Source organism: Entelurus aequoreus, linkage group LG22, assembly GCF_033978785.1.
Source record: "Entelurus aequoreus isolate RoL-2023_Sb linkage group LG22, RoL_Eaeq_v1.1, whole genome shotgun sequence".
NCBI classification, from domain to species: Eukaryota; Metazoa; Chordata; class Actinopteri; order Syngnathiformes; family Syngnathidae; genus Entelurus; species Entelurus aequoreus.
Window position 1 is genome coordinate 22,126,731 of NC_084752.1, and position 26,962 is coordinate 22,153,692.

Here is a 26,962-nt window from a genome sequence, read left to right on the forward strand (position 1 = left end):
ACAGTATAATTGTATATATATATATAGTTTATTATTTTCGCACTGACAACTAATAATGGATAAAGTGGATTGGATAGAATAGAGTAGAATAGAATAGAAAGTACTTTTTTGATCCCTGGGGGTAATTCAGCACCACAGTTCGCTCACAATAGACAATAATAAATATAAATAAATAAATAATATAATATAATATATATATAATATATGAGTTTGCATGTTCTCCCTGTGACTGCGTGGGTTCCCTCCGGGTACTGCGGCTTCCTCCCACCTCCAAAATCATGCACCTGGGGATAGGTTGATTGGCAACACTAAATTGGCCCTAGTGTGTGAATGTGAGTGTGAATGTTGTCTGTCTATCTGTGTTGGCCCTGCAATGACGTGGTGACTTGTCCAGGGTGTACCCCGCCTTCCGCCCGATTGTAGCTGAGATAGGCTCCAGCGCCCCCCGCGACCCCAAAGGGAATAAGCGGTAGAAATGGATGGATGGATATATAATATATAAATAACATAAATATATTCTACATATACTCTACATTTAAGTGCAGTCAAGGAACATATGCATAGTGATGTATCGTAAAATATATGACTTTGATCAGCAAAACAGCACTACCGAAACAAGATGTGATAGCTTAAGCGAGACACAGGAGATTGTCTGGATCGGAGGCAGCATGTCCGTGATGTGGACATACTTTAATATATCCAAGATATTCCCGCGGATTTACAAAATGTAAAAGGACACTGGCAGCTTTTAAGGAGAGAAAGGCTCGCAAAAGCGCAAAGCAAGTGTGACATCATGCTTGCTGTTGCTCGCATGAAGCGACAGTCTCCAATAACACCATAAAAATATGCTAGATTTGTTGCTTGTCATTTTTAATAAAGATAAAGTGGCTAAAAGGACTGGAGAAGTCTCTAGACTCTTGAAAAATTCTCAACAAAGTATATTGTTAAGCAGTAACAATTGAAAAATGCAGCAAAACGATATTATATAAGAAAAATATATGTTTATACTAACTGTTAATAACACATATTTGTTTTGAATGTATTTATAATTTGTTTTGCCTTTTTAAAGGACGTATATGCATCATAAAATATTATATGACATCATATTGACCACAACAGGTATCCTGGCAATCTAGGAGAAACCCTGATATCATTATCACAAGATGCTGCTGTATCAGAATCAGAATCAAAAATTTGCTTTATCGGCCAGGTATGTTTAACTCACAAGAAATTTGACTTGGTAGATTGTGCTCTCTTTGGTCAATGCAAGAAACAAAGAAAAACTACTGCGCCCCAGGCTGATGTAACAGTTGGTTGGGGGTGCTTAATAAATGAAAATAACATAACATACAAGAGAATACAGTTAATGTGGTAGCCATCCACAGCGCCATCTTGGTGTGAAAGTAAGAAGGAAACATTAAAGAACACAAAGGACATAAAATACATTAAAGGAGTGGCCCTAGTGTGTGTATGTGAGTGTGAATGTTGTCTGTCTATCTGTGTTGGCCCTGTGATGAGGTGGCGACTTGTCCAGGGTGTACCCGGCCTTCCGCCCGCTGAGATAGGCTCCAGCGCCCCCCGCGACCCCAAAGGCAATAAGCGGTAGAAAATGGATGGATGGATGGAGTACAGAGCTGAAGCCACTAAGCTGCCACTTCAGAGGCGTTATTTCTACATACAGCTACAAAAGTAAATAAACACTACAGAAAACAAAAAAAAGCGCAATACATAATACATGTTGCGCATATACGATTGCACCATGCATAGACAAACAACAAAACAAAAAAAACACCATTTCAACTCTCACATAATCCGCAGTGGCCTCTGCGCCGCTCCACACCATCGTCTGCTGGTGTCCGTTACACAGGTAATGGTAAAATGCTGTAACTATCTTACATGATATAAACTTATGAAATATGGTACTGCATAACAGGATACAATAAAGTTAAGGAATCTATGTCATTTTAATCATGTGTTACATAAGTGGATCTTGAAGTGAGGAGAGAGGCTTGATGAAGGCAAGTACAATAGGGAATGTATAATTTTGCAATGCATCCATCCATCCATTTTCTACCGCTTGTCCCTTTCGGGGTCGCGGGGGGTGCTGGAGCCTATCTCAGCTGCATTCGGGCAAAAGGCGGGGTACACCCTGGACAAGTCGCCACCTCATCACAGACTATTGTTATTGTCGTTACCATTATTATTTTCCTACAGGAAAAGGCCCACACTATTGCTGGGAAAAAACCCGTAAAAATGTAAGAAAAAAGAGCAAAAAGATGTCATGCAATGTGAAAATGATGCAATTTTGACACTAATTATTAATGATAATATTTTACAAAAAGTTTGGACACCTCTGATCCAAATGCAGTCGGCTGAAAATGATGGAAAGTGTCACTCTACATAGCAACTGACGCTGTGGTCAAAGTTTAAATTGCCACAAAACACATTTGAAGATATTCAACATTATACTGCCTTTTGGCGGCTAAAGTGGATAGCGCACCCCCCTAATTTTCCATGTTTCATGTGTCAGGTAAACCGCAACAAATTGGGGCACCGGAATCCCCTTCCTACTGTAAACTTTGGGCAGTCGGTTTTTGTCACATTCATGCGGTCATTCAAGTGTTTGAACAAGTGAACCATGGTACAGTACAACTTTACATATGTTAATGAGTTGTGGCTACTATGCAGAGGGAGGATTACTAGTACTTCCACATTATATGGTTGCATTCCCACCAAACAAAAAGTAAAAAGGCCAAATAAAAAGTAAAATAATGAATCTATCAAATACTCACTGAGCTGAGGTCTCCTGAGATATGCTAACGACATAATGACTGCTCAATGTGTATCACTTTAAATAAAATATTTTTGTAGATCTATAAACTTTAAAAGCACTCGACCACTGCATTTAAGGACTGAATATTTACACCATGTGATAATTCCAGCATTTTGATCAACATATGGTATTTGCATGGGTGCCATCATCCAAAATTGTTTGAGCTCCACTTCATTATGAATGTATAGGCTGATGTATTGCAATTGCAATTGCAATATTGTTGTATATATAAAGAAAAACACTCCAGTGTTATGACTCGTGCTTCCACGTTCCTAACTGAACAGTTATGACTGATATGTGACCCTTCGCCCCAGCCCGTTGTTGGAATGTAGTATTATTTGATCAATAAATGATTTATCATAAAGACAATGGAGTGGATTATTATTTTTTAATATTAAGAACACTATGTGTTTGGTGTTTTACAGTCAAGGAGTTCCTTGCTAAAGCCAAAGAGGACTTCCTCAAGAAATGGGAGAGCCCTGAACAGGTGAGACATTACAAGTGGTCATCCTAAAAGAAAAAAGGTGTGCTTTTTGTGCTTTTTTTCCACTTATCAAATAAGCATGCAGTTCCTGCAAAATAATGTGTTGCATTTCCATATTGAAGAAGCAATAAAACAAAACAACGGGCGCTATTATATCCTGTACAGACCCAAATTATTCATACTCTGCAGGCCAAATGGGATTTTTTTTTAAATGAATAGGTACCGTCGAGCTGTAACTTGCTGTGTATAGCACTTCTCTGCCTTACAGCCAGGTGGTTCTGGTTTTGAATCATAGTTTGGAGCTCTGTGTGTCCCTGTTCAGTCTGAAAACATGCTTGCAAAGTCAATTGGGACTCAAAGTTTTAGGTTTGAGTGTGAATGTTTTTTTTAATCTATACTATATGCGCCTTGCAATTGATTGGTGACCACTTATTTGTGTCCAGTCTGCTGGGACAGGCTCCAGATTAACAAATATGCTGGAAAATATGACTACATGTCCTGTAGCTTCTGGCTTGAAATGACACAAGAAAATGTCAAAAGACTATAAGAAGTATTTTTATATATTTTTTTTGCCAAAATTATTAATTTCTCTGGCAACTTTGCGCAAACAGTGTTTTTGCAACATTCAAAAGGATCATATAGATGCAGAATATTGTGTATGCCTGAGAAAAAAGTATGAATAATTTTCCAAAGAGCACATTTCACCAAACATTTGTTAAAAATAATTACCTATTAGTTAATATCTCTCAACATACTGTTATATATTTACTGCAAAACATAGCATAGTGGTGTAAGTTACAATAGTGTATAATAATATAAAGCAGTGGTTCTTAAGCTTTTTTTAACCAAGTACCACCTCAAAAAAACGTGGCTTTCCAAGTACCACCATGATGACCAACATTAAAATACAGTAATGTAGTAGGCCTAAGTATTCATTAAAAGCAAGGCAGGGGTTTTATTTAACAAATATATTTAATATTTTGGCCACTGTAACATTACACACAGTCTGAATAATAAGACTGTGTTTGAATATAGGTAAATAAAACACTGTACTTTAATCAAGTGATTATTTGGTGCACCACTAGATGTAGCCTGCGTACCAATAGTGGTACACGTACAACAGTTTGAGAATATCGGATTTCACTGTATATAATAAAAATCTTTATCTTACCTTAAATGGGTTTATTTGTAGATGTTTGTATTGAAAATGATTAATTATTTAGTTGCACACCTCCTAGCATGTTAGTGTAACAATGGTAGACATAAATCATTCGTTGAAAACATTGAAAAGTTGTAATAATGTGTTTTAATAATTTTTTTGCAATGAAGTGGAATGTTCCATTGTCTCAGTCAATGGAAGGATTTACTCTATAAAGGCATATTTTGTATAAAATAGATTAGAAAATGAAACTTTCCCCCCAAAGCACATCACTTGTTCGTCACAGAACAATCAACTGAGCTAACACTTTTTGTTTTGTCCGTTCAGAACACTGCTTGCCTGGAGCAGTTCGAGAGGTTGAAAACTCTGGGCACAGGCTCTTTTGGCCGCGTTATGCTGGTGAGGCACAGAGAAACGGGACAGCATTACGCCATGAAGATCCTCAACAAGCAGAAGGTCAGTCCGGGTCAGAATCAGAATCAAGAGTCAAGAAACAAGAATCAGATCGAGTTCAGAAGTTGAGGTGTCAAGTTGTTTCCAAGTGTTTCTCACTCATTTCAACAAAGTCAACATTACATTGGAGCGTATTATGTTGGGTGCAGAAACATGTATTCAAACCTTTAAACTAGAAAAAAATACCTCTTTGTATTAAGAATGTTCAAATGTAACTTGAAACAGTAAATCATTTTGTCCAAAGTCTAATCTGTCCTCCTCATAAATCTTGTTTTTTAAAGGGGACCTATGACCACACAGGAACTGTTTGCAGACAGACACAAAATGTACACCAAAGCATGTCCAATACATTTAATCTAGACACGGGTTCTTAACCTTTTTGACATTGGGGCCCAACTTTTGCCCATTCAAAAAGCGCCAACAATACTCCATTTACATTTTGTGACTCGAATATTAACTAAGTATTAGTGATATTAATATTATAAACGCTAACGCAAGCAAACTATTTATAGCCGCGCCGTGTTCACTTCTGTTCGTTCCTATGTTTACATCATCTAGAGGTCTGCTACTTCCTCGCTTCCCTGCACCCTATACATTTATTGTAAATCATAAATTAGGACTGTCACCTGAAAAGCAGATGGCAGAAGATATAATCCGACACTTTGATAGCCATTTAGGATCTGGAACAGGCGAGAACGACACAAAAAGCACTTGTTCACAACATGTGAATGGAGTATTGTTGGCATTTTTTAAGGAGAGAGAATTATTGGGATCGACAGAAAAGCTTCCTTTATTAAGAACATCTAAAGTCAAGGCCACTGAGACAGAAAACATGGTTTAAAGGCCTACTGAAACCCACTACTACCGACCACGCAGTCTGATAGTTTATATATCAATGATGAAATCTTAACATTGCAACACATGCCAATACGGCCGGGTTAACTTATAAAGTGCAATTTTAAATTTCCCGCTAAACTTCCGGTTGAAAAAGCCTTCGGAGGATGACGTATGCGCGTGACGTAGCCCGGGGAACAGAGGTATGCCTTCCCCATTTAATAAAATTCCAAAAAGCTCTGTTTTCATTTCATAATTCCACAGTATTCTGGACATCTGTGTTGGTGAATCTTTTGCAATTTGTTTAATGAACAATGGAGGCTGAAAAGAAGAATGTTGTAGGTGGGATCGGTGTATTAGCGGCTGGCTGTAGCAACACAACAAGGACTACTTACTTGGATAGCAGACACCTAGCCGATGCTAGCAGACACACCGCACGGATGATCGGGTGAAGTCTTTTGTCGCGCCGTCGATCGCTGGAACGCAGGTGAGCACGGGTGTTGATGAGCAGAGCAGATGAGGGCTGGCTGGCGTAGGTGGAGCGCTAATGTTTTTATCATAGCTCCGTGAGGTCCGGTTGCTAAGTTAGCCTTAGCGTCGTTAGCAACAGCATTGTTAAGCTTTGCCAGGCTGAGATCTATTAACTGTGTAGTTACATGTACATGGTATAATAGTATTGTTGATCTTCTGTCTATCCTTCCAGTCAGGGATTTATTTATTTTGTTTCTATCTGCATTTGAGACAGATGCTATCACGTTAGCTCATGCTAAAGAGCTTCGTCGATGTATTGTCGTGGAGATAAAAGGCACTGTGAATGTCCATTTCGCGTTCTCGACTCTCATTTTCAAGAGGATATAGTATCCGAGGTGGTTTAAAATACAAATCCGTGATCCACAATAGAAAAAGGAGAGAGTGTGGAATCCAATGAGCCAGCTTGTACCTAAGTTACGGTCAGAGCGAAAAAAAATTTTTATTTCACTGCATTCTAGTCCGTCACTCTAACGTTCTTCATCCACTAATCTTTCATCCTCGCTCAAATTAATGGGGTAATCGTCGCTTTCTCGGTCCAAATAGCTCTAGCTGCGTTGAAAACAATAGGAAAATATGAGGGAGTGAACAACTGACAACGTCACGCTACTTCCGGTAGGGGCAAGGTTTTTTTTTATCAGAGACCAAAAGTTGCGAACTTTATCGACGTTGTTCTATACTAAATCCTTTCAGCAAAAATATGGCAATATCGCAAAATGATCAAGTATGACACATAGAATGGATCTGCTATCCCCGTTTAAATAAAAAAAATTCATTTCAGTAGGCCTTTAAATGACATAGTTTAGCATTCAGGACGGGCGATAAAACGATAACGACATATTTTGCAGAATAACTTTTCCTTGATGAAAATGCAAGACAATTTGATAGAGACGAACTGACCTTGTTATTTGGCGTGGTGAGTCTATAACAAATTTTACAAGTTTATGGTACCTTGTCTTGGTGGAAAAGAGACAACTTTGTCTTGCAACATGCATACTTTATTTTAACTTGTAGCAACACTACAGTTTCAGGAACAGGAAAATCCACGCAGCATGTCGAAATTTACAAAGGCACCCGAAATGGCTGTCCATGACCATGCCTGTAGGTGTTCTCCTTGAAAACTTGAAAGTGTTTGCTTGGTCACATTTTTAGTTTGGTTTAAATTAGGGCAGTCAAATTTAATACAAGAATAGAATAGAATAGAATGGACTTTATTGTCATTATATTTGCATATAACGAGATTAAGGACTCCAATTTAAGGTGCGGTAGTGGAAACAAATATGGAATAAAAATGAATCACATAAGAAGTAATAAAGATAAAAAATAAGAATTGAAATAAACAGACTACTATCCAATAAAAAAAAAAAGCAATCATGTACAATATACAAAACAATATACAAAATACTGTACAATATACAGAGCAAAACAAGAGTACCGGAGTAATAAGTACCGGTAATGACAATCAGTGTCGGACGTATTGCACTCGAAGGGTAATATTGCACAGTAGGGTATTAGGGTAGGATATTGTATAGGGGTGAATAATTGATTATAAGTTTGAGTTCAAGATGGTGACAGCTCTGGGATAGAAGCTGTCTCTGAGCCTGTTTGTTCTGGCTCTGATGCACCTGTAGCGCCTGCCCGATGGTAGCAGGTCGAACAGGTGGAAGCCAGGGTGTGTGCTGTCCTTGGTAATGTTTTTTGCACAATGCATAAATTCATGCGATTAATCCAAAAAAAACATTGCATTAATCATGTGTAAATTCCGATTAATTCTCACAACTTATTTGCTCCTTCACTTTAACCGCAGATGGTTACCTAAAAGGTGTTGGGGTTGTTATACTGTCAGTGATTAGGTCAGTGCATACGTGCACTGATGAGTGAGGAGACAGACAGGTGTGCTTGCTGCATAACTTCAAAATTAACCCAGACAAAGTTTTAAGCAGACAAGTAAAACATTCCAAAAATGTTTATATATGACATTCTTAGAATAAAATTGCATTTGTGTCAATATATTGGGGACTTTTTTTAGGTTAATTTGAATTATGTAGGCAAGTAATTTACAGTGATTCATCTAGATTAATCCACATTCAAAAGTGTGATTAACCTGTTTAAAACAATTAATCATTTGACAGCCCTACTGTAGTTTAAATATGTGCACCCTCTTTATTTATGTGAAACAGTTGTATGTTGTATCCTGTTATTCAGTACATCTGTCATGTTCAACCCCTGACAGAAAATAGTTAAATCAAAACCAACTTTCTATTATCCTCACATCTCACTTACTAGAAATTTAACATTAAAAATGACAAAAAATAGGATTTCATTGATATAATGATACATGTTGATATAATAGGCGGCATGGTGGAACAGGGGCGAGTTCGCCTCACAATAAGAAGGTCCGGGGTTTGATCCACGGGCTCGGGGTCTTTCTGTGAGGAGTTTCCATGTTCTCCCCGTGACTGCGTGAGTTCCCTCCGGGTACTCCGGCTTTCTCCCACCACCAAAGACATGCACCTGGGGATAGGTTGATTGGCAAAATTGGCCCTAGTGTGCGAATGTGAGCGTGAATGTCGTCTGTTTATCAGTGTTGGCCCTGTGATGAGGTGGCGACTTGTCCAGGGTGTACCCCGCCTACCGCCCGATTGCAGCTGAGACCCCAAAAGGAACAAGCGGTAGAAAAATGGATGGATGGATGGATCATTTGACAGCCCTACTGTACTTTAAATATGTGCACCCTCTTTATTTATGTGAAACAGTTGTATGTTGTATCCTGTTATTCGTACATCTGTCATGTTCAACCCCTGACAGAAAATAGTTAAATTAAAAATATCTTTCTAATATCCTCACATCTCACTTATTATAAATGTAATGGGATTTCATTGAGATAATGATACATGTTGATATAATAGGAGTTATATGAGGAGTTTCCATGTTCTCCGCGTGACTGCGTGGGTTCCCTCGGGGTACACTGGCTTCCTTCCACCTCCAAAGACATGCACCTGGGGACAAGTTGATTGGCAACACTAAATTGGCCCTAGTGTGTGAATGTGAGTATAAATGTTGTCTGTCTATCTGTGTTGGCCCTGCGATGAGGTCGCGATTTGTCCAGGGTGTACCCCGCCTTCCACACGAGTCCAGCTGGTATAGACTCCATCCACCCTCGCTATCTCGAGAGGGACAAGCGGTAGACAATTAATTGATTAACATATATATATATATATATATATATATATATATATATATATATATATATATATATATATATATATATATATATATATATATATATATATATATATATATATATATATATATATATATATATACAGTTCACACACAGTTCTCTTAGCATTCCTTCTATTACAGTGGTTCTCAAACCTTTTTCACCAAGTACCTCCTCAGAAAACACTTGGCTCTCCAAGTACCAGCATAATGACCAACAATAAAATACAGTAGCATAGTAGACCAAAGTATTCATTAAAGACAAGGCAGAGGTTTTATTTAACAGGTATATTTAGCGGGACAAGCGGTACAAAATGAATGTATGGATGTCGATATCATGCTAGGATTTTTTTTTTCCATATCGCCCAGCTTTACATAGCATCATCAACTTAACATCAGGGATTTCTGTTGCGTGTAACCTGAAGTGGGTTTTTTTTGCAATACAACTGAAAATTTACCATACGCTTCTATGTTGCTTTTAAAAAGTGCAAAAAAAAAAGTAATTTCCATCACTATAACTTTAATTACCCAATTAGACCAATAACCGTTTCATATTCTCTGTTTTAGGTGGTGAAGCTCAAGCAGATAGAGCACACTCTGAATGAGAAGAGAATTCTTCAGGCCGTCAACTTTCCTTTTCTGGTGCGGTTAGAGTACTCGTTCAAGGTACGGTAAATTGGATTGTCTGGATTTTTTTTTTGTTGTCGTCACAAATTGTGTGTTGATGTAGGTTCACAAACAGTGGACCTGGTCAACATTTTACACTGTGCCGATTCCCCAGCAGGCCATCCTCCACTTAAAGCTTTATCCACTTAAGCTGTTTGGATGCACCTTAAATGACCTGGGATTGGATACTCTTGATGCCTCAAATAAACCTATTAACAATATGTCTGGGCACTCTCTGGTTTTCATGCCTTTTCTGACCTTTTATATTTTAAAAAAATTCCAAAGCTGGTCTGCAAGAGAATGTCTGGCAATTCCATTTATATGATTCCTTGACCCATGAATGAGGCATGGCTCTTTGGTACTGCTGAAGTCACTTGTTGTCAAGTGTGGCCTCTAGTGGTCTTATTTTGTGCTCTACAATACATGGCCTCTTATAAATAAAGCAATAGCATTATTTCTAACATTTTGTTAATGGAAAGGCAAAGAATGAAGATAGAAAAAATTAGATGTAAGAACTCTGATGGTGTAGTGCTGTAGCGGTTTTAAATTCAGTGGCGCATTGGGCGAGACCCCCTTTTTGCGTTGAGCGTATCCACAAATATATATGAATCTTTTTCCTGACTCAGCCTGCCTCGATTGCCATTTTCCCATTTGGCCCTGCATATCTAAAACCGCCACTGCACTCAGCTACCATTTGTGAAACCAGCCTGGCGATTTCTGCTCAGTGTAGGTGTGAATGTGAGTGTGAATAGTTGTATGTCTATGCAGTATGTGTCCTGTGATTTGACTTTTGCCACAAAATGCATGTCGGTGCTGAGCATCTCTCACACTCCCTTCTGGACAGGACAACACAAACCTCTACATGGTGATGGAGTATGTACCAGGTGGAGAGATGTTTTCCCATTTACGGAGAATTGGCAGATTTAGGTTAGTATCTAATCAAGATTGACACTGCACAGGTATTCTGTTTGAGCTCTTTCAGATGACACTGGGTTGTGTTGGGGTCAGTTCTTCACAGGTTTGGGCTGAACACTGTGCTGTGTGTCTAAACTGTTTTGTATATGTGCTTACGTTCGCAGTGAGCCTCATGCTCGGTTCTACGCTGCTCAAATTGTTCTGACATTTGAGTACCTGCATGCTCTGGACCTGATTTACAGAGACCTGAAACCTGAAAACCTTCTCATAGACCAACAGGGCTACATACAGGTAAATGCAAGGATACACAACAGGAACGTACCGAAAAGAAAATACATTTGTTTAAATTGTTGCATGTACGATTCTCCCTTCAATGAAGGCAGGCATGGGATTTTTCCGTCTATAGTCGGTAATCCGTCATTTTTATCTCTGTAAAAATATTTCCAAATATTTTCAATTTTTCTTCATTTTTTCCGACCTACAATGTGTCTTAAAGGTGCCATATGTAGTAATGTGGCCAGAAATGGTACTGCAATCACGGTCAAAATTCTATAGTCCCCTCCCACTCTCCCTGACTGAGGTAGCCAGATACGCAGCCAAATCCGAGTCTTACTCCAAGGAACTTCAAATGGCAATCAACGAGTCCTACGCTGTAGGTTTCTCTTGTTTATGCTTCTTGCTAGATGGTTTACTAAGTAGTTATGTCACATTTTACTGATGGCGATTAGTCAAATGTATTTGTAAAGTTACGCAGCAATGTTTTCGTCGGGAGTCGGGACAGATTGTTGGCATTACCCTGCTAAAATGTCTAGTTTGACCGCACGGACCACCATTGAAATATATAATATATTGTATACCGCATAGGCCTACTTTGATGGCAAGTCAATGCCAACAGTAAAATTACCGCCACATTTCGTTCAGCATAACCCCATGTTGCATCCAACCTGACATTGTCTTCAATTTAAGCACATCACCATCTTTCAGTGCAGAGTGCAATTCTATGAGCCAACCCACGTTACGCAAAAACCACGTTACACATAAATCATATAGCCTACTACCATGTCAATACACAAAGTAGAAAATCATTACATGAAATGCATTATATAGCCTTTCAGTTGGATGACACATCGATATACAGGCTAACGGGCATATATTTACCCCATTAGCCTGTATGTCGAGATGTCATTGACCCGGCTAGCATGCTAAGCATTCGTTGCACGAACATACTAGATTTGTTAGACAAGATCATAGACTGTATTGGACAATATAGTTTACATACGGAATGTCCATTTCCATTTATTACAAGTTTGGCGTCAGATGAAAAAATCTTCTCCGCCTTCAATCATCTCCATCTTTCAAAGGAATCCCCGATACAAATCCTCGTTTTGTTCCTGGCTTTGTCGTGAATAAGTTGAGAATCGTAACGACGCAAAGATTTGCCGTTTTGTCTGCCATTTTTTAGAGCGTCCATATTGATTCTATGGACAGTTATAGGTTAGAACTATACATTGCTTTGTATTAGAAATGACAGCAGCGTAAGATGCATGTGCATGTACAAGCCAGTCTGCCCCACAACAAGAGGACATAGAAAAAGAAGGAACTTAATGACTACAATAGCGGACTTGCGCGAAGCTCTTCAGGTATAACTTCACCATTTTTGGAGATATCCGCTGATGTCACCAATGAGAAGACAATTGTCACAATTGGGGCAAATTACAAACGGTTTGTTTGGAGGAAGTATGAAGGAAGGCAAGATTGTTTTATAAATATCTCTGCAATCCCTCCATGGTTTGATTTCAAATTCCCGGGACTTATGTAGAGCTTGGTTTTGCATGACAGGGCACCTTTAATACAAGTACAGATAATGCCACTTGACAAGACTCCATGCTAACTTGAGTGTGGCCATGTGTGAAACTATCTCAGAATGTGTCATTCATTCTCTTTCCCCTACTTAAGTTATTGCTCTTTTCCCCTCTCAGGTGACAGATTTTGGCTTTGCCAAGCGTGTAAAGGGCAGGACCTGGACACTGTGTGGCACTCCAGAATATCTGGCCCCCGAAATCATTCTCAGCAAGGTAAACCACTACATACAGTATATTTGTATTACTCTACATGCTTATCAGATGTATACTTTTAGATTAGGTGAAATCATAACTCCTTAAGTAATTGTTATATATATATATATATATATATATATATATATATATATATATATATATATATATATATATATATATATATATATATATATATATATATATATATCAAGGGATAATTTTTTAAATTAGATTAAACACACATCAAATGGCAGCACGGTGGAACAGGGGTTAGTGCATGTGCCTCACAATACGAAGGTCCTGAGTAGTCCTGAGTGCAATCCCGGGCTCGGGATCTTTCTGTGTGGAGTGTGCATGTTCTCCCCGTGACTGCATGGGTTCTCTCCGGGTACTCCGGCTTCCTCCCACCTCCAAAGACATGCACCTGGGGATAGGTTGATTGGCAACACTAAATTGGCCCTAGTGTGTGAATGTGAGTGTGAATGTTGTCTGTCTATCTGTGTTGGCCCTGCGATGAGGTGGCGACTTGTCCAGGGTGTACCCCGCCTTCCACCCGAATGCAGCTGGGATAGGCTCCAGCACCCCCCGCAACCCCAAAAGGGACAAGCGATACAAAATGGATGGATGGACATATCAAACCTGTGATTAATCCCGAGTTATTATTTGTTTGCAAAAATAACATTTGCTGAAGAAAATACCCCAATATTTGGGTACAAATGCAGGAACATTTTTTAAAATGTTTTACTGAACTGCAAGTCATTGATTTTCTCAAAACTTGGTGAAAATATGGACAGTAAAAATTAAGTGCACATTTTAAAAGTCTGTGCAGTTTGCAATAATCTTGCAAACAAGGTACATTTACTACTCGATAAAGTCATAAACAACTTAACATAGTGCACCATTTACTCTTCTTTAGTTAAAACAGTTGTTGGAACAAACAAGTTTGTTTACCTTTTTCAGATGACAATGCTGATCTCTTTTTTTTTGGTAAAATGCAACCCCAGCTCTCTGTGATTACTTACAGATGTCCAACGTTCTCCAGGAAGCAAGATAAATTCACATTCAGTCTGTAGTTGCAAGTTGATGCTCTTGTTTGTGTTGTACTGTTGGTTTACCCTTGATGTAATTGTGCCTCTCCAAGGTATTGTACGACAGATCAGCTGTGGTGATATCAATAACATCTTCTTGCAGGACTTGGTCTTCACAGATGTTAGGTGTCATGTACATGCAGTGGATGTCTGTTTAGCTAAGGCATATGTTTAACTTAACTGTGCTACTTTAGTTAATAACATTATAATATATATATATATATATATATATATATATATATATATATATATATATATAAAACTGTATTTACAACTATATATGTAACTTTATGCATATATATACATATATATATATATATATATATATATATATATATATATATATATATATATATATATATATATATATATATATATATATATATATATAAATATATATATATATATATATATATTAGGGGTGTAACATTGATTGATAACGGTACGTGTATTTGTATTGAACTGTTTCGGTACGGGGGTTCCGGTTCGGTTCGGAGGTGTACTGAACGAGCTTCCACACGGACATATTAAGTAGCGTAACGCACGTTGTGTAAACAATGCACACCGAGGCACAACACACGGAATGCTAGCAGCTAACGGGCTACGATAGACTGACCGTACGTCCTTTTTTCACCGGACATGTCCTCTTTTGTCAGGGCGGAGTTTCTTAAATGCCTCAAATTTTGAATTAGGGTTGCGTGTATTTTCAATGTACGTTCAGGGTTAAGAAGGGGTTAAAAACAAAACAAATTGTGCGCTCAGCCTCATTCGTGAGGGAGGGGCAGAGACAGAGAGAGCGAGAGAGTTATGATAAACGCGCTTGCGTCGCCAGGCTCTGCTTTTTATCCATAGATTTATCAGATTAATTTTTTTATTATCTATAGCAGGGGTGTCAAAAGTGTGCCCCGGAGGCCATTTGCTGCCCACCGTTAATGATTTAAAGGCCCACGGCAAATTCTAAAAATACTATTAAAATAAACAAAAACATAACAAAAGTGAAATAAAAAAGCTTAAAGGTAAAATGTAATTTAGAAAAAGTTGCAATGTTGACTAATAAAACAAAGCTGTTTTTTTTTCTTTCAAACTGTCATTGCTCAAAACATAATATTGAATCAAAATCAATGTTATTATGAATTATTGACCTATCCAAGGTTCCGATTACTTCACATCAAATATTCCACTAAGAAAAATATTTTTGGTGGAAGATTTTGCAAATTTGGTAAATAAATAACCCAAAAATTTATATTTTGTTGTTTTCTTACTGTACCGAAAATTAACCGAACCGTGACCTCTAAACCGAGGTACGTACCGAACCGAAATTTTTGTGTACCGTTACACCCCTAATATATATATATATATATATATATATATATATATATATATATATATATATATATATATATATATATATATATATATATATATATATATATATATATATATATATATATATATATATATATATATGTATATATATATATATATACATACATAGTTATACTGTATAAATAGATGAAAACACTCCTACAGACATTACACATGGGACGGTTTAGTAAATATTGTTGTAGTTATAATTTAAAAACTTACAAAGGTTGCTTGGAGTGATGAATAAAGAATAATTTCAAGCAGAAACACTATGGACACTTTTACTTCCGGTTCAAGGCAATAACACAGGCAGTGCATTTTCAACCCACAGGACCTGCAGTGATCAAACTCGTCCAAAAGATGGCGTCATAGCACAAACATTACCACAACTTTTCAGCGTTTCTGCTTGTGTTTAATGAAAAATATTGAACACAAAACTTTATGGTCAACTTGGTAGCGAAGAAAAATCCATAAATTAAGTGTGCCGTCTTATAAACCGCATAATTTAAAGCGTAGGAAAACAGTAGAGGCTTATAGTCCGGAATTGATGGTAGTTTAAGTGTAAGGAAACGGAACTTCAATGTTCGTAGACCCAGAAACACATGTACTTAAAGAAGGATTTGCTCCCTATCCATTTGCTCTCCTTGAACTCATAGTGGCCAAGGAGCTTCTAACCGACTGTTTTGGGACTGCTTTTACCTGTGTGTAAGACATATCATCATTACAAGCTTGTCCTTTTCTGACTATTAGGGGTATAACAAGGCAGTGGACTGGTGGGCGCTAGGCGTATTGGTCTATGAGATGGCAGCAGGGTACCCCCCTTTCTTTGCTGACCAGCCTATTCAGATCTATGAGAAGATTGTATCAGGAAAGGTAAGGTTCACCCTTTGACACATCCTTTATATTTCCTGTAGACACATTTGTTATCATGGTTTTACAAATGTATTCAAGTGTCTCTGACAATAGCAAGATAAATCCCTTTATTAATTAATTTGGTGGTCTAGTGGTGGAGTCCCCTGACTTCTGTTGCAGGCAGTGTGGGTTCAGTCCCCACTCAGTGACAGTGCGAATAAGAGAGTGAACGGTTGCTTGTCGCTATGTGTGCCTTGTGATTGACTGGCGATCAGTCCAGGACTCCATGGTGTAGCACACCTTGAGCGCAACGTCAGCTATCTGTAGCTCCCCACAAGCCTGAACAGGATAAGCGGTAGAAAATACATGACTGTTAATATGAGAAAAAGAGTTCTGCCACAGCTTAAGGGGGTCCAATTAATGCAAAACGAATGTTTCTTACCTGTTGGTACCTTTTTTTTGTCCATTTGGAATCCACGTATGTCAAGAAAATGTGAAATCAAACCATGGAGGCATGGCGGAGATATTTATAAAACAATCTTGCCTTCTTTCAAACATGCTCCAAACGACCCGTTTGAAATGTAAGACTTTAGTCACGTATTTTGCCTTAGTTACGTCAGCGGATATCTCCATATCGAGGTTTACCCGAAGAGCCAGTCCACCATTTTTATTCCGTTGTATTCCAAAATTGTAGTCAAAGGCTTCATTTTTTTTCACTATCCTCTTGTTGTGGGGCAGACTGGCTCGTACTTGCACATGCATGCTAAAATCCTCCGCTGTTGCCATTTCTAATAAAAAGGAGCGTATAGTTCTAATAGGGCTGCGTGGTAAAACAATGTCGATGTATATTGCGATAGACACGTAATCGATATCAATAAAAAATGCGTTCAATAAAACGTTAGATTTTTTTGTTTTCTTATCTGTCGGAAGAAACCGTAAGTTGTGAAGCAAGGTTGGTTGCATAAACAAAGGCGCTCGCTCTTCAGTAACCTTCAAAAGCCTTCTCAAAACACACCTCTTCAGATCTGCTTTTAACCAGTGATTAGTGTTCTGTGTCTTGTAATGTCCTGTCTTGTAAATGTCCAGTATATTATGTATTTTACAATGTACTGCTTTTATATTTCCTATATATTATATTATTACTTTGATCTGTTTTATATTTTATTTTTTTATCCTGTAAAGCAGACCTGGGCATTGTACGGCCCGCGGGCCGCATCCGGCCCTTTGCGCATCCCTGTCCGGCCCGCGTGAGGCCAATCATAAATTACAAAATAAATTTAAAAAAGTATCTATGTCGAGTGTGCAATACAACAGTGCTGCTTTTGTTTTGAAAAGCGTTATTTGTATTACTTCCGTGTGGACATATGCGCGTGTGCGATTGTGAGTGAATTGAACGGCGCAATTACAAATTACAAAATAAAGTTTAAAAAACATCTATGTCGTGCGCGCAATACAACTGTGCTGCTTTTATTTTGAAATGTGTTATTTATGCCGTATGTCCGGAGGGAACCTGTGAGGGAAGGTGCATAGAGACAAGTGATGAGACGCTAAAAAAAGAAAAGTTGATGAGGAATGGCGTGTTTCCAACAAGAGATGGACTGCCAAGTATTTCTTTACATAAATTAATGGTAAAGCCGTGTGCTTAATGTGTGGTACACAGGTTGCTGTGTTTAAATATCATTTTAATCGCCACTACACGAAGAAACACGAGGGAAAATACCGGAATGTGTCTGATGAAGCGCGCGCAAGGGAGGCTGATGCGTTGATGGTAAAACTGCAAACCCAACAAGGACTTTGTGCCATATTTCACACCCCCAGAGATGCAGCCGTCAGGACAAGTTTCGTCATTTCTCACAAAAGCGCCAGAAAAAGTAAGGCGTTTTCTGACGGAGAGTTTATTAAGGAGTGCTTATTGGACTTTGTTGCGCTGATAATGCCCGGAGACATGGACTGTTTTTCGCTAACTTTGGATGAGAGCTCTGATGCAGTCAATTAAAGAGACAACCACAGGTAATGACTTGTTCACAGAGGTAAATGCGTGTTGGGACACGCTGGCAGGTGTGACAATCCAATCCACTTTATTTATATAGCACATTTAAACAACAAAATGTTTCCAAAGTGCTGCACAACAATATTACAAACAATATTCAAATAGTATCCTTAGCTCCACCAATGACTGAATAAAAAGAAAAAAACAATTACATATAAAACCAATATAAAAAACAATATAGAATAGATATGATTAAAAACTATTTTTAACAACAGATGGTTGTCCAAATCTGATGGGGAAAAATGTTGGATAATGCAGGATAAAGTGACCTTAAAAAGCAATCTGCTTTTGTATAAAGTTAAGTTAGGTTAAATGAAATTATTATTATTATTATTATCATCATTATTATTTATCTTATGGTATATCAAAAATAATATTGAGCAAAATTTAATTGAAATATTGTCGTGTGGCCCTCCAGCAGTGCTCGGGTTGCTTATGCGGCCCCCGGTGAAAATTAATTGCCCACCCCTGCTGTAAAGCGTCTTTGAGTACTCTGAAAAGCGCTATACCAAATAAAATGTATTAATATTATTATTATCACTGATCAGTGGGAGTGACATGCTAACAGCCAATCAGGTAGTAGTATCAACTATCAAGTTTGGTTGCACCATCTTGTTGTCTTACGGTTGATTCTTTGCATCAAGTTAGAAGAGAAATAAAAAATTAGTGCTGCAGAGGGCAAAGAAATCGTGGATAAAACAGTAAAAACTCACCTCAATAGTATGGCAGTTTTTTGGATTTGTTTTAAAACGGACCATAGTCAGACCAATTTGGTCTGTAAATGATAGCTGCGCTCACCCTTTAGGGCACAGCTGTAACTTCCTGGCACAAAACCAGCAGAACATAGTTCTTCTTACATTTACCGTATTTTTCAGATTATAAATCGCTCCGGAGTATACGTCGCACCGGCCGAAAATGCATAATAAAGAAGGAAAAAAACATATACCAGTATACGTCGCACTTGAGTATAAGTCGCATTTTGGGGGGAAATGTATTTGATAAAATCCAACACCAAGAATAGACATTAAAATAAATAAAGAATAGTGAACAACAGGCTGAATAAGTGTACGTTATATGACGCATAAATAACCAACTGAGAACGTGCCTGGTATGTTAACGTAACATATTATGGTAAGAGTCATTCATATAACTATAACATATAGAACATGCTATACGTTTACCAAACAATCTGTCACTCCTGATCGCTAAATCCGATGAAATCTTCTCCCTCGTTGTCGCTCCTGGTATGCGCCGCTAGCGTCCTTTCTTTCTGCTGCTCGATCGCCGTTTTCTGCTGCATATTTCACTACGTCCAGCTTGTAATCTGCAGTATATGATTTCCTTTTCGGTGCCATTTTTGTTCAGCCCTTCTCAGTTTTTAATAAGTTACCGCCAATGTAGAAAAGATCCATTTTAATAGCTACGGCAGTAGCATATAGCAGTTAGCATCCCATGACCCACAATGCACTTCTGCCATGACCCTCCCCCGCCAAATTCTTATTGGTTGACGTGTGTGTGACGATTGCTGACATTTTGCTTCGTCTCTTCCGTGAATTAGATAAATAATATTATTTGATATTTTACGGTAATGTTTTAATAATTTCACACATAAATCGCTCCGGAGTATATGTCAAACTATGAAAAAAACTGCGACTTATAATCCGAAAAATACGGTACATTTTCACACTTTCCACTATTTTGTTACACTTTATAAAGCATTTCTTATGTATTCTTTATTTTTGCGTGTTAATTTTAAGAAGTTTTGTTCAGAGCAATTTGTTATTCTTTTAGCCACACCTGTGTGTTTATTCCCGTACCTGACGGTTTTGGCTACAACTGTTGTCTTTCTCAGAGGTTGTCACGGGATGTTGCTGTGACGTGTCTGGTCAGCTGATTTGAACAGTTTTTGGCGCTGTCTTCCTGCTTGTAGTAGTTCCGGCGGCGTGCTTCGCTTTTTAAATCAGCTGACCAGACACATCACAGCAACATCACGTGACAATCTCTGAGAAAGACAACAGTTGTAGCCGAAACCGTCAGGTACGGAACTAAACACACAGGTGTGGCTATAAGAATAACAAATTGTGAATTATTTGAAGACCTAATGAACCTATTTGGGTTTTGTTAAGTGTACAAAGTCATTTTATAATTTTGTTTACATTGATTGTTTGAGATTTTTCCATGGTTATGTTGACATATTTCTTTTCTTTTCTGCCTTAATAGCTGAGGGGATTATAATCAGAGGAAGGTAACATTTTAAATAAAATTGCTTGGGCGGTATAGCTCGGTTGGTAGAGCAGCCATGCCAGCAACTTGAGGGTTCCAGGTTTGATCCCCGCTTACGCCATCCTAGTCACTGCCGTTGTGTCCTTGGGCAAGACACTTTACCCACCTGCTCCCAGTGCCACCCACACTGCTTTAAATGTAACTTAGATATTGGGTTTCACTATGTAAAGCGCTTTGAGTCACTAGAGAAAAAGCGCTATATAAATATAATTCACTTCACCACTGCTTAGATTTAATTAAGTTTTTTCTTGGTCCTTATTTTCCATACGTCATTAAAAATATCAATACTGTAATTATCGATATCGACCAATATAAAACACTTTCTGTATATCATAATAGAGTTTTTAGTCGTATCGCCCTAACTTATATCCGTCAGTTGGCTCCATATGGACGCGATAAAGATGTACAGCATGGCTGACGGGGTGGGAGCGTGGTCGGCGGGAGCTTGGCCAAAGGAGGACTTTGGCACTTAAGTAAGAATGCCCACAAAACGCCGGTCAGAAAGTGGCTTAAAGATGGTCTGTAAAACATAATTTATGCAAAATGTTGACCAAAGAACCACCCTTACATGTTATGTAGACCACAAGGAAGTGTTTTATAATACAACTCCTAAGTGTTCTTGGTAATCCTGAACGCAAAAAGCACAGGATTATAAAAAAAAAACGAAAAATACCATATATTTTGGCCAATACGGCGCATCGGATTATAAAGTGCACTGCCAATGAGCGGTTCTATTCAGGTCTATTTTCATACAAAAGGCGCATGAAAGGGGTCATATCACAAATTTTTTTTCTACACTTCCTTGTGGTCTACACCAGTGTTTTTCAACCTTTTTTGAGGCAAGGCACGTTTTTTTGTCATTTAAGAATACGAAGGCACACCACCAGCAGAAAAGTTTAAAAAAATGATACTCCACCAGGTCGTCGTGCCTTATTTTGAGTTTGTTGGTGTTTTCCTGTGCTTTAGTTCTTGTCTTGCGCTGTTGTTTTGGTGGACCTTCCTGTTTTGTTGGTGATTTCCTGTAGCAGTTTCATGTCTTCCTTTGAGCGCTATTCCCCCGCACCTGCTCTGTGTTAGCAAGCAAGGCTATTGAAGTTGTTGCTACCCTTCTTTGTGTGGACATTGTTGATTGTCACGTCATGTGCGGATGTACTTTGCGGACGCCGTAAGTTTTTGCTGTCGTCCAGCATTCTGTTTCTGTTTACTTTGTAGCCTGTTCAGTATTACTTTCGTTTTGCATACCTTTTCCTTTTGTTAATTTTTGGTTTAAGCGTTACATATCTTTTTACCTGCACGCCGTGGTCTACATATTGGGATCACAACAAACCATCCTCGTCTCACCCCACACATTTCGACTTTTACAAAGCAATTAACTACCTGCTGTCACCTTCTGACATGGAGTATTACGTGGTTACCCTGCCGAGTTCTACACAGCACAGACACTAAGCAGCGGCACATTACTTGCAGATTATAATTATTCATTTGCAAAAAATATTTTTTGGACCAATTAGTGAAGTTTCGTAATTTCCCACGGCACACCAGACAATATCTCATGGCACACAGTGGTTGAAAAACACTGCTCTAGACACTCAACGACAACAACACATCATTTGCAGACTATAATTACTGGTTTGCAAAAAAATATTTTTAACCCAATTAGGTGAAAATAGATCATCTCCCACGGCACACCAGACTGTATCTCACGGTACACTAGTGTGCCGCGGCACAGTGGTTGAAAAACACTGGTCTACACAACATGTAATGGTGGTTCTTTGGTCAAAATGTTGCATAGAATAGGTTTTACAGATCGTCTTTAGTCCACTTTCTGACCATCTCTTCAGGATGTGTCGTTTTGTGGGCGGTCTTATTTACGTGGCTCCACTTTGACTGCTTCTTCTCCCCATCATATTTGTTGTACTGGTAGTTTTTAGCGCTTCTATAGCGACTACTAACAGATATAAATTAGAACTGTACAGTACTTTATAGTAGAAATGGCAACAGCTGAAGATGAATGCCCCACAACAAGGGGATGGAGAAAAGGAAGGACCTTACTGACTACGATGCGGACTACAATGGCGGATGCGTGCAAGTTCTTCGGGACGTAGGCAGATCCCAAATACACATCAGCAGGTACCAATATGTAAGAAAAGTTGGTTTTGCATAATATTGCAAAACAAAACGCCAGATAATATGTCTCCGAATTGGTGCCATTTTGGGGTCCTTATACACACACCATAATAATACCCTTATCTTGAAGTACAGTAAGTCTCATGCTCCGCGTTCCATCAAACGGTGCGGCTTCGTAGGTTACCTAAGTCTTACTAAAACATTCGGACAGATTTTGAGCGCCGAGTGTAATGTTGTATATTTTAAAAGAAACTAAAATTTGGTGTTGCTTGCTAAAGTCATTTATTGAACCGGTGTCAACCTGCAGTCCACATGTTTCTCTTATGTGTGTCTGCCATCTACCGGTCACACTTATCATTACACCATGTACCACCGGGGAACAGGGTGCACTGTATGCTTTAAATTTGTTTTTTTGGTGTTTTAGATGTAGAAAAAAAATGATGATATGACCCATTTAAAGGCCTACTGAAATGAAATGTTCTTATTCAAACGGGTATAGCAGGTCCATTCTATGTGTCATACTTGATCATTTCGCGATATTGCCATATTTTTGCTGAAAGGATTTAGTAGAGAACATCGACGATAAAGTTCGCAACTTTTGGTCGCTGATAAAAAAGCCTTGCCTGTACCGGAAGTAGTGTGACGTCACAGGTTGAAGAGCTCCTCACATCTGCACATTGTTTACACCAGCAGTGAGAGCAATTCGGACAGAGAAAGTGACGATTACCCCATTAATTTGAGCGAGGATGAAAGATTTGTGGATGAGGAAAGCGAGAGTGATTAGAGTGCAGTGCAGGACGCCAGGGTGTATCTTTTTTCGCTCTGACCGTAACTTAGGTACAAGGGCTCATTGGATTCCACACTTTCTCCTTTTTCTATTGTGGATCACGGATTTGTATTTTAAACCACCTCGGATACTAGATCCTCTTGAAAATGAGAGTCGAGAACGCGAAATGGACATTCACAGTGACTTTCATCTCCACGACAATACATCGGTGAAGCACTTTAGCTTCGGAGCTAACGTGATAGCATCATGCTTAACTGCGGATAGAAACAGAAGAAAACATGCCCCTGACTGGAAGGATAGACAGAAAATCAACAATACTACTATTAATTCTACTATCAGGAGACACCGAACCAAACCCTGGACCTGTAACCACACGGTTAATGCTGTCCCGCCTGGCGAAGCCTAGCAATGCTGTTGCTAACGACGCCATTGAAGCTAACTTAGCTACGGGACCTCGACAGAGCTATGCTAAAAACATTAGCTCTCCACCTACGTCAGCCCTCATCTACTCATCACCACCCGTGCTCACCTGCGTTCCAGCGATCGACGGCGCGACGGAGGACTTCACCACGATCATCGGTGCGGTCGGCGGCTAGCGTCGGATAGCGCGTCTGCTATCCAACTCAAAGTCCTCCTGGTTGTGTTGCTGTAGCCAGCCGCTAATACACCGATCCCACCTACAGCTTTCTTCTTTGCTGTCTCCATTGTTCATTAAACAAATTGCAAAAGATTCACCAACACAGATGTCCAGAATACTGTGGAATTTTGAGATGAAAACAGACGACTTAAGCTGGCCACGGTGCTGTTCCAAAATGTCTGCTACAATCCGTGACGTCACGCGCAAACGTCATCATACCGAGACGTTTTCAGCCGGATATTTCCCGGGAAATTTAAAATTGCACTTTATAAGTTAACCCGGCCATATTGGCATGTGTTGCAATGTTAAGATTTCATCATTGATGTATAAACTATCAGACTGCGTGGTCGGTAGTAGTGGGTTTCAGTAGGCCTTTTAATTTGTTTTTTTTGTGTTTTAGATGTAGAAAAAAAATCATGATATGACCCCTTTAACAAATACATTTGTTAAAGGGGTCAATGCTCCCCAACTCTATGAAGACATTCCCAATTGCTTGAAAAACAGCATCTTTACTGTTTGCCTTAGGTGCGTTTCCCGTCTCACTTCAGCTCAGACTTGAAGGACCTTCTGAGGAACCTGTTACAGGTAAAAGTGCTGCAGCCGTTTTAAATGACACACGCAAATTATAACGGAGGAAATGTGTCAACATTTCCTTAAGGTTGACCTAACAAAACGCTATGGGAACCTCAAGAACGGGGTCAACGACATCAAAGGACACAAGTGGTTTTCAACCACCGACTGGATCGCCATTTACCAGAAGAAGGTGCGTGCCTTTTCTTTTGTCCGTGTCGCACATCTCGTGTGCGCCGAATACGGAACTTGTCGTCGTGTTTGTCTGCAGGTGGAAGCTCCGTTCGTCCCCAAGTTTAAGGGACCGGGCGACACCAGCAACTTTGATGACTACGAGGAGGAGGAGATTCGCATTTCCTTCAATGAGAAATGTGCCAAGGAGTTTGCGGAGTTCTAGAGCGAGTGAGTGAACGAGGGAGGGAGTCCGTAAGGGAGTCAGAGCACGGCTGGTCAAAGTGGGAGATGTACGGAGGAGCGTTACCGTCTCCCGTCACAATCACAAGCACCAGCTGCAAAAAGAGGGGATGACGAGCAAAGGGGGACTGATAACCAGCAGTGTTGCCTTTTTCTGTTCTACTTTCTTTTGCTTTCTGTTCGGATCCATTTATAATGCAGGTGTGCTTCAAATTCACAGGTGTGGGGAACTCCTCTTGTTGAGACGTTTCTTCCCTGCTGGTATTGTTTCTTCATTCACCTTCACCAAAACGGTCTGTCCGAATCCAACCTTCCGTTCGTCACAGGTGAAGCCCACTGAGACTGAATTGTTGAATTCACATTGATATTTGGCTGGCCTGCTCTTTCTCCCCGCCAAGCGAACAAGGTTTTCAAGTAAACACTCAACTCACTCACAGACAAACATTCAGCTTGAATGGCTTTATGATTTTGAAACTGGTCTTTCCCCCCCCCCCCTCCCCCTCGTACTCTGTATGCTTTTCTATTGACCGGCAATAGGAAAACAACGCATATGATGCCGTCCAACAGGAAAGTCACTTAAGTGTCAGTATTTATTCTCATTGTTAGCATAGCAAGACTTTGCCCATCTCCTTTTAATGTTTTAAACGTGTCTCTGCTGATATCGTGTCACGCTAACACAAACAAGCGTGGGCAAGGCAATGGAACATTTCTGTCTTAATGGTGGAAGGTAACACCGTCACATAATGGTATCTCAGGTTCGAACATATCACTCAGTGGGGACATTCGACTAATGACATGGTAATTTCAAGTTCTGGTTAGAGTTAAAAAGGAACAAAAGGGAATTTTTAGATATTTGATTAGCGTCTTCCACAGTTTTGCCCTTCCATTTGGTTTTGTGACTGGACAAAAGCCTCAGAGCTCACCTACTGGCAATGTTGGTTCTGCATGTTTAGCCCTGTAAGAGATCGTCTGAGGCAGATTACCTCAAACTGCTTTTGGATCACCAGAGCACTTTGATCTGTCATTGATGGTGGTCTTATTCGTGTCCTTTGCCGTTTTTATTTATTATCCCTAGCCTGCTACTCTTATCACTTAAAATGTTGAACTACATTCTTATATTTGACTGTGGTCCATCACCTTTTTTTATTTTATTTTTTTAAATCAAAAATGTGTTTTCATGTGGTGACGGCAATGTAAAAATGAAGAACCATTTACCAGTAAACTGGTCGGGAACAGGAAGAGCGCCGTGTTAGAGGATAATATGGTGCATTGTATACAACCTGCCTATTTTAAGTACATGACATGTGGTCAATGCCTCCTTTTGCAAGTATTTCAGCAACATGCAGCACGGTGGTCTTTTTTAGCATCTGGCCATTCAGGAATCCAAAAAAAAAAAAATTGTTTTGCTTTCAAAATGTCAAAGACTTTGAACATGATTTCATAGCCGTGCCCGCATTGTAGTGTGCCACAACTTTTGTAGGGTTCCATTCGTGACGTCCTGCACAGTGGCTTGTAAAAACTTCACTTTTTTTGAACTCATGAATGTTATGAATAAAGTAGGAAGGTGTAGTGCTTTATTATAGCTGACTTTCTTACAGCTGGGGCATGGGGTCAATGCACACACAATGCGCACGCCAC

At 39.1% G+C, this 26,962-nt stretch overlaps 1 protein-coding gene across 2 annotated transcripts in view; it reads left to right on the forward strand.

The window, feature by feature from the left end:
• Nucleotides 1-26,899, forward strand: part of prkacab (protein kinase, cAMP-dependent, catalytic, alpha, genome duplicate b) — a 38,570-nt gene extending 11,671 nt beyond the window's left edge. Inside the window, exons 2-12 of one of the 2 annotated variants that reach the window (XM_062033138.1) lie at nucleotides 3,259-3,320; nucleotides 4,804-4,932; nucleotides 10,081-10,179; nucleotides 11,024-11,106; nucleotides 11,259-11,385; nucleotides 13,074-13,169; nucleotides 16,355-16,477; nucleotides 24,866-24,925; nucleotides 24,999-25,103; nucleotides 25,182-25,312; nucleotides 25,545-26,899. In XM_062033138.1, the coding sequence (XP_061889122.1) occupies nucleotides 3,259-3,320; nucleotides 4,804-4,932; nucleotides 10,081-10,179; nucleotides 11,024-11,106; nucleotides 11,259-11,385; nucleotides 13,074-13,169; nucleotides 16,355-16,477; nucleotides 24,866-24,925; nucleotides 24,999-25,103; nucleotides 25,182-25,307 (1,010 nt within the window). In that variant the 3' untranslated portion in view covers nucleotides 25,308-25,312; nucleotides 25,545-26,899. Of the gene's footprint in view, nucleotides 1-3,258; nucleotides 3,321-4,803; nucleotides 4,933-10,080; nucleotides 10,180-11,023; nucleotides 11,107-11,258; nucleotides 11,386-13,073; nucleotides 13,170-16,354; nucleotides 16,478-24,865; nucleotides 24,926-24,998; nucleotides 25,104-25,181 lie in introns of both variants that reach the window. The other variant, XM_062033137.1, reaches the window with a different exon arrangement.
• The last annotated feature ends 63 nt before the right edge of the window (nucleotides 26,900-26,962 follow it).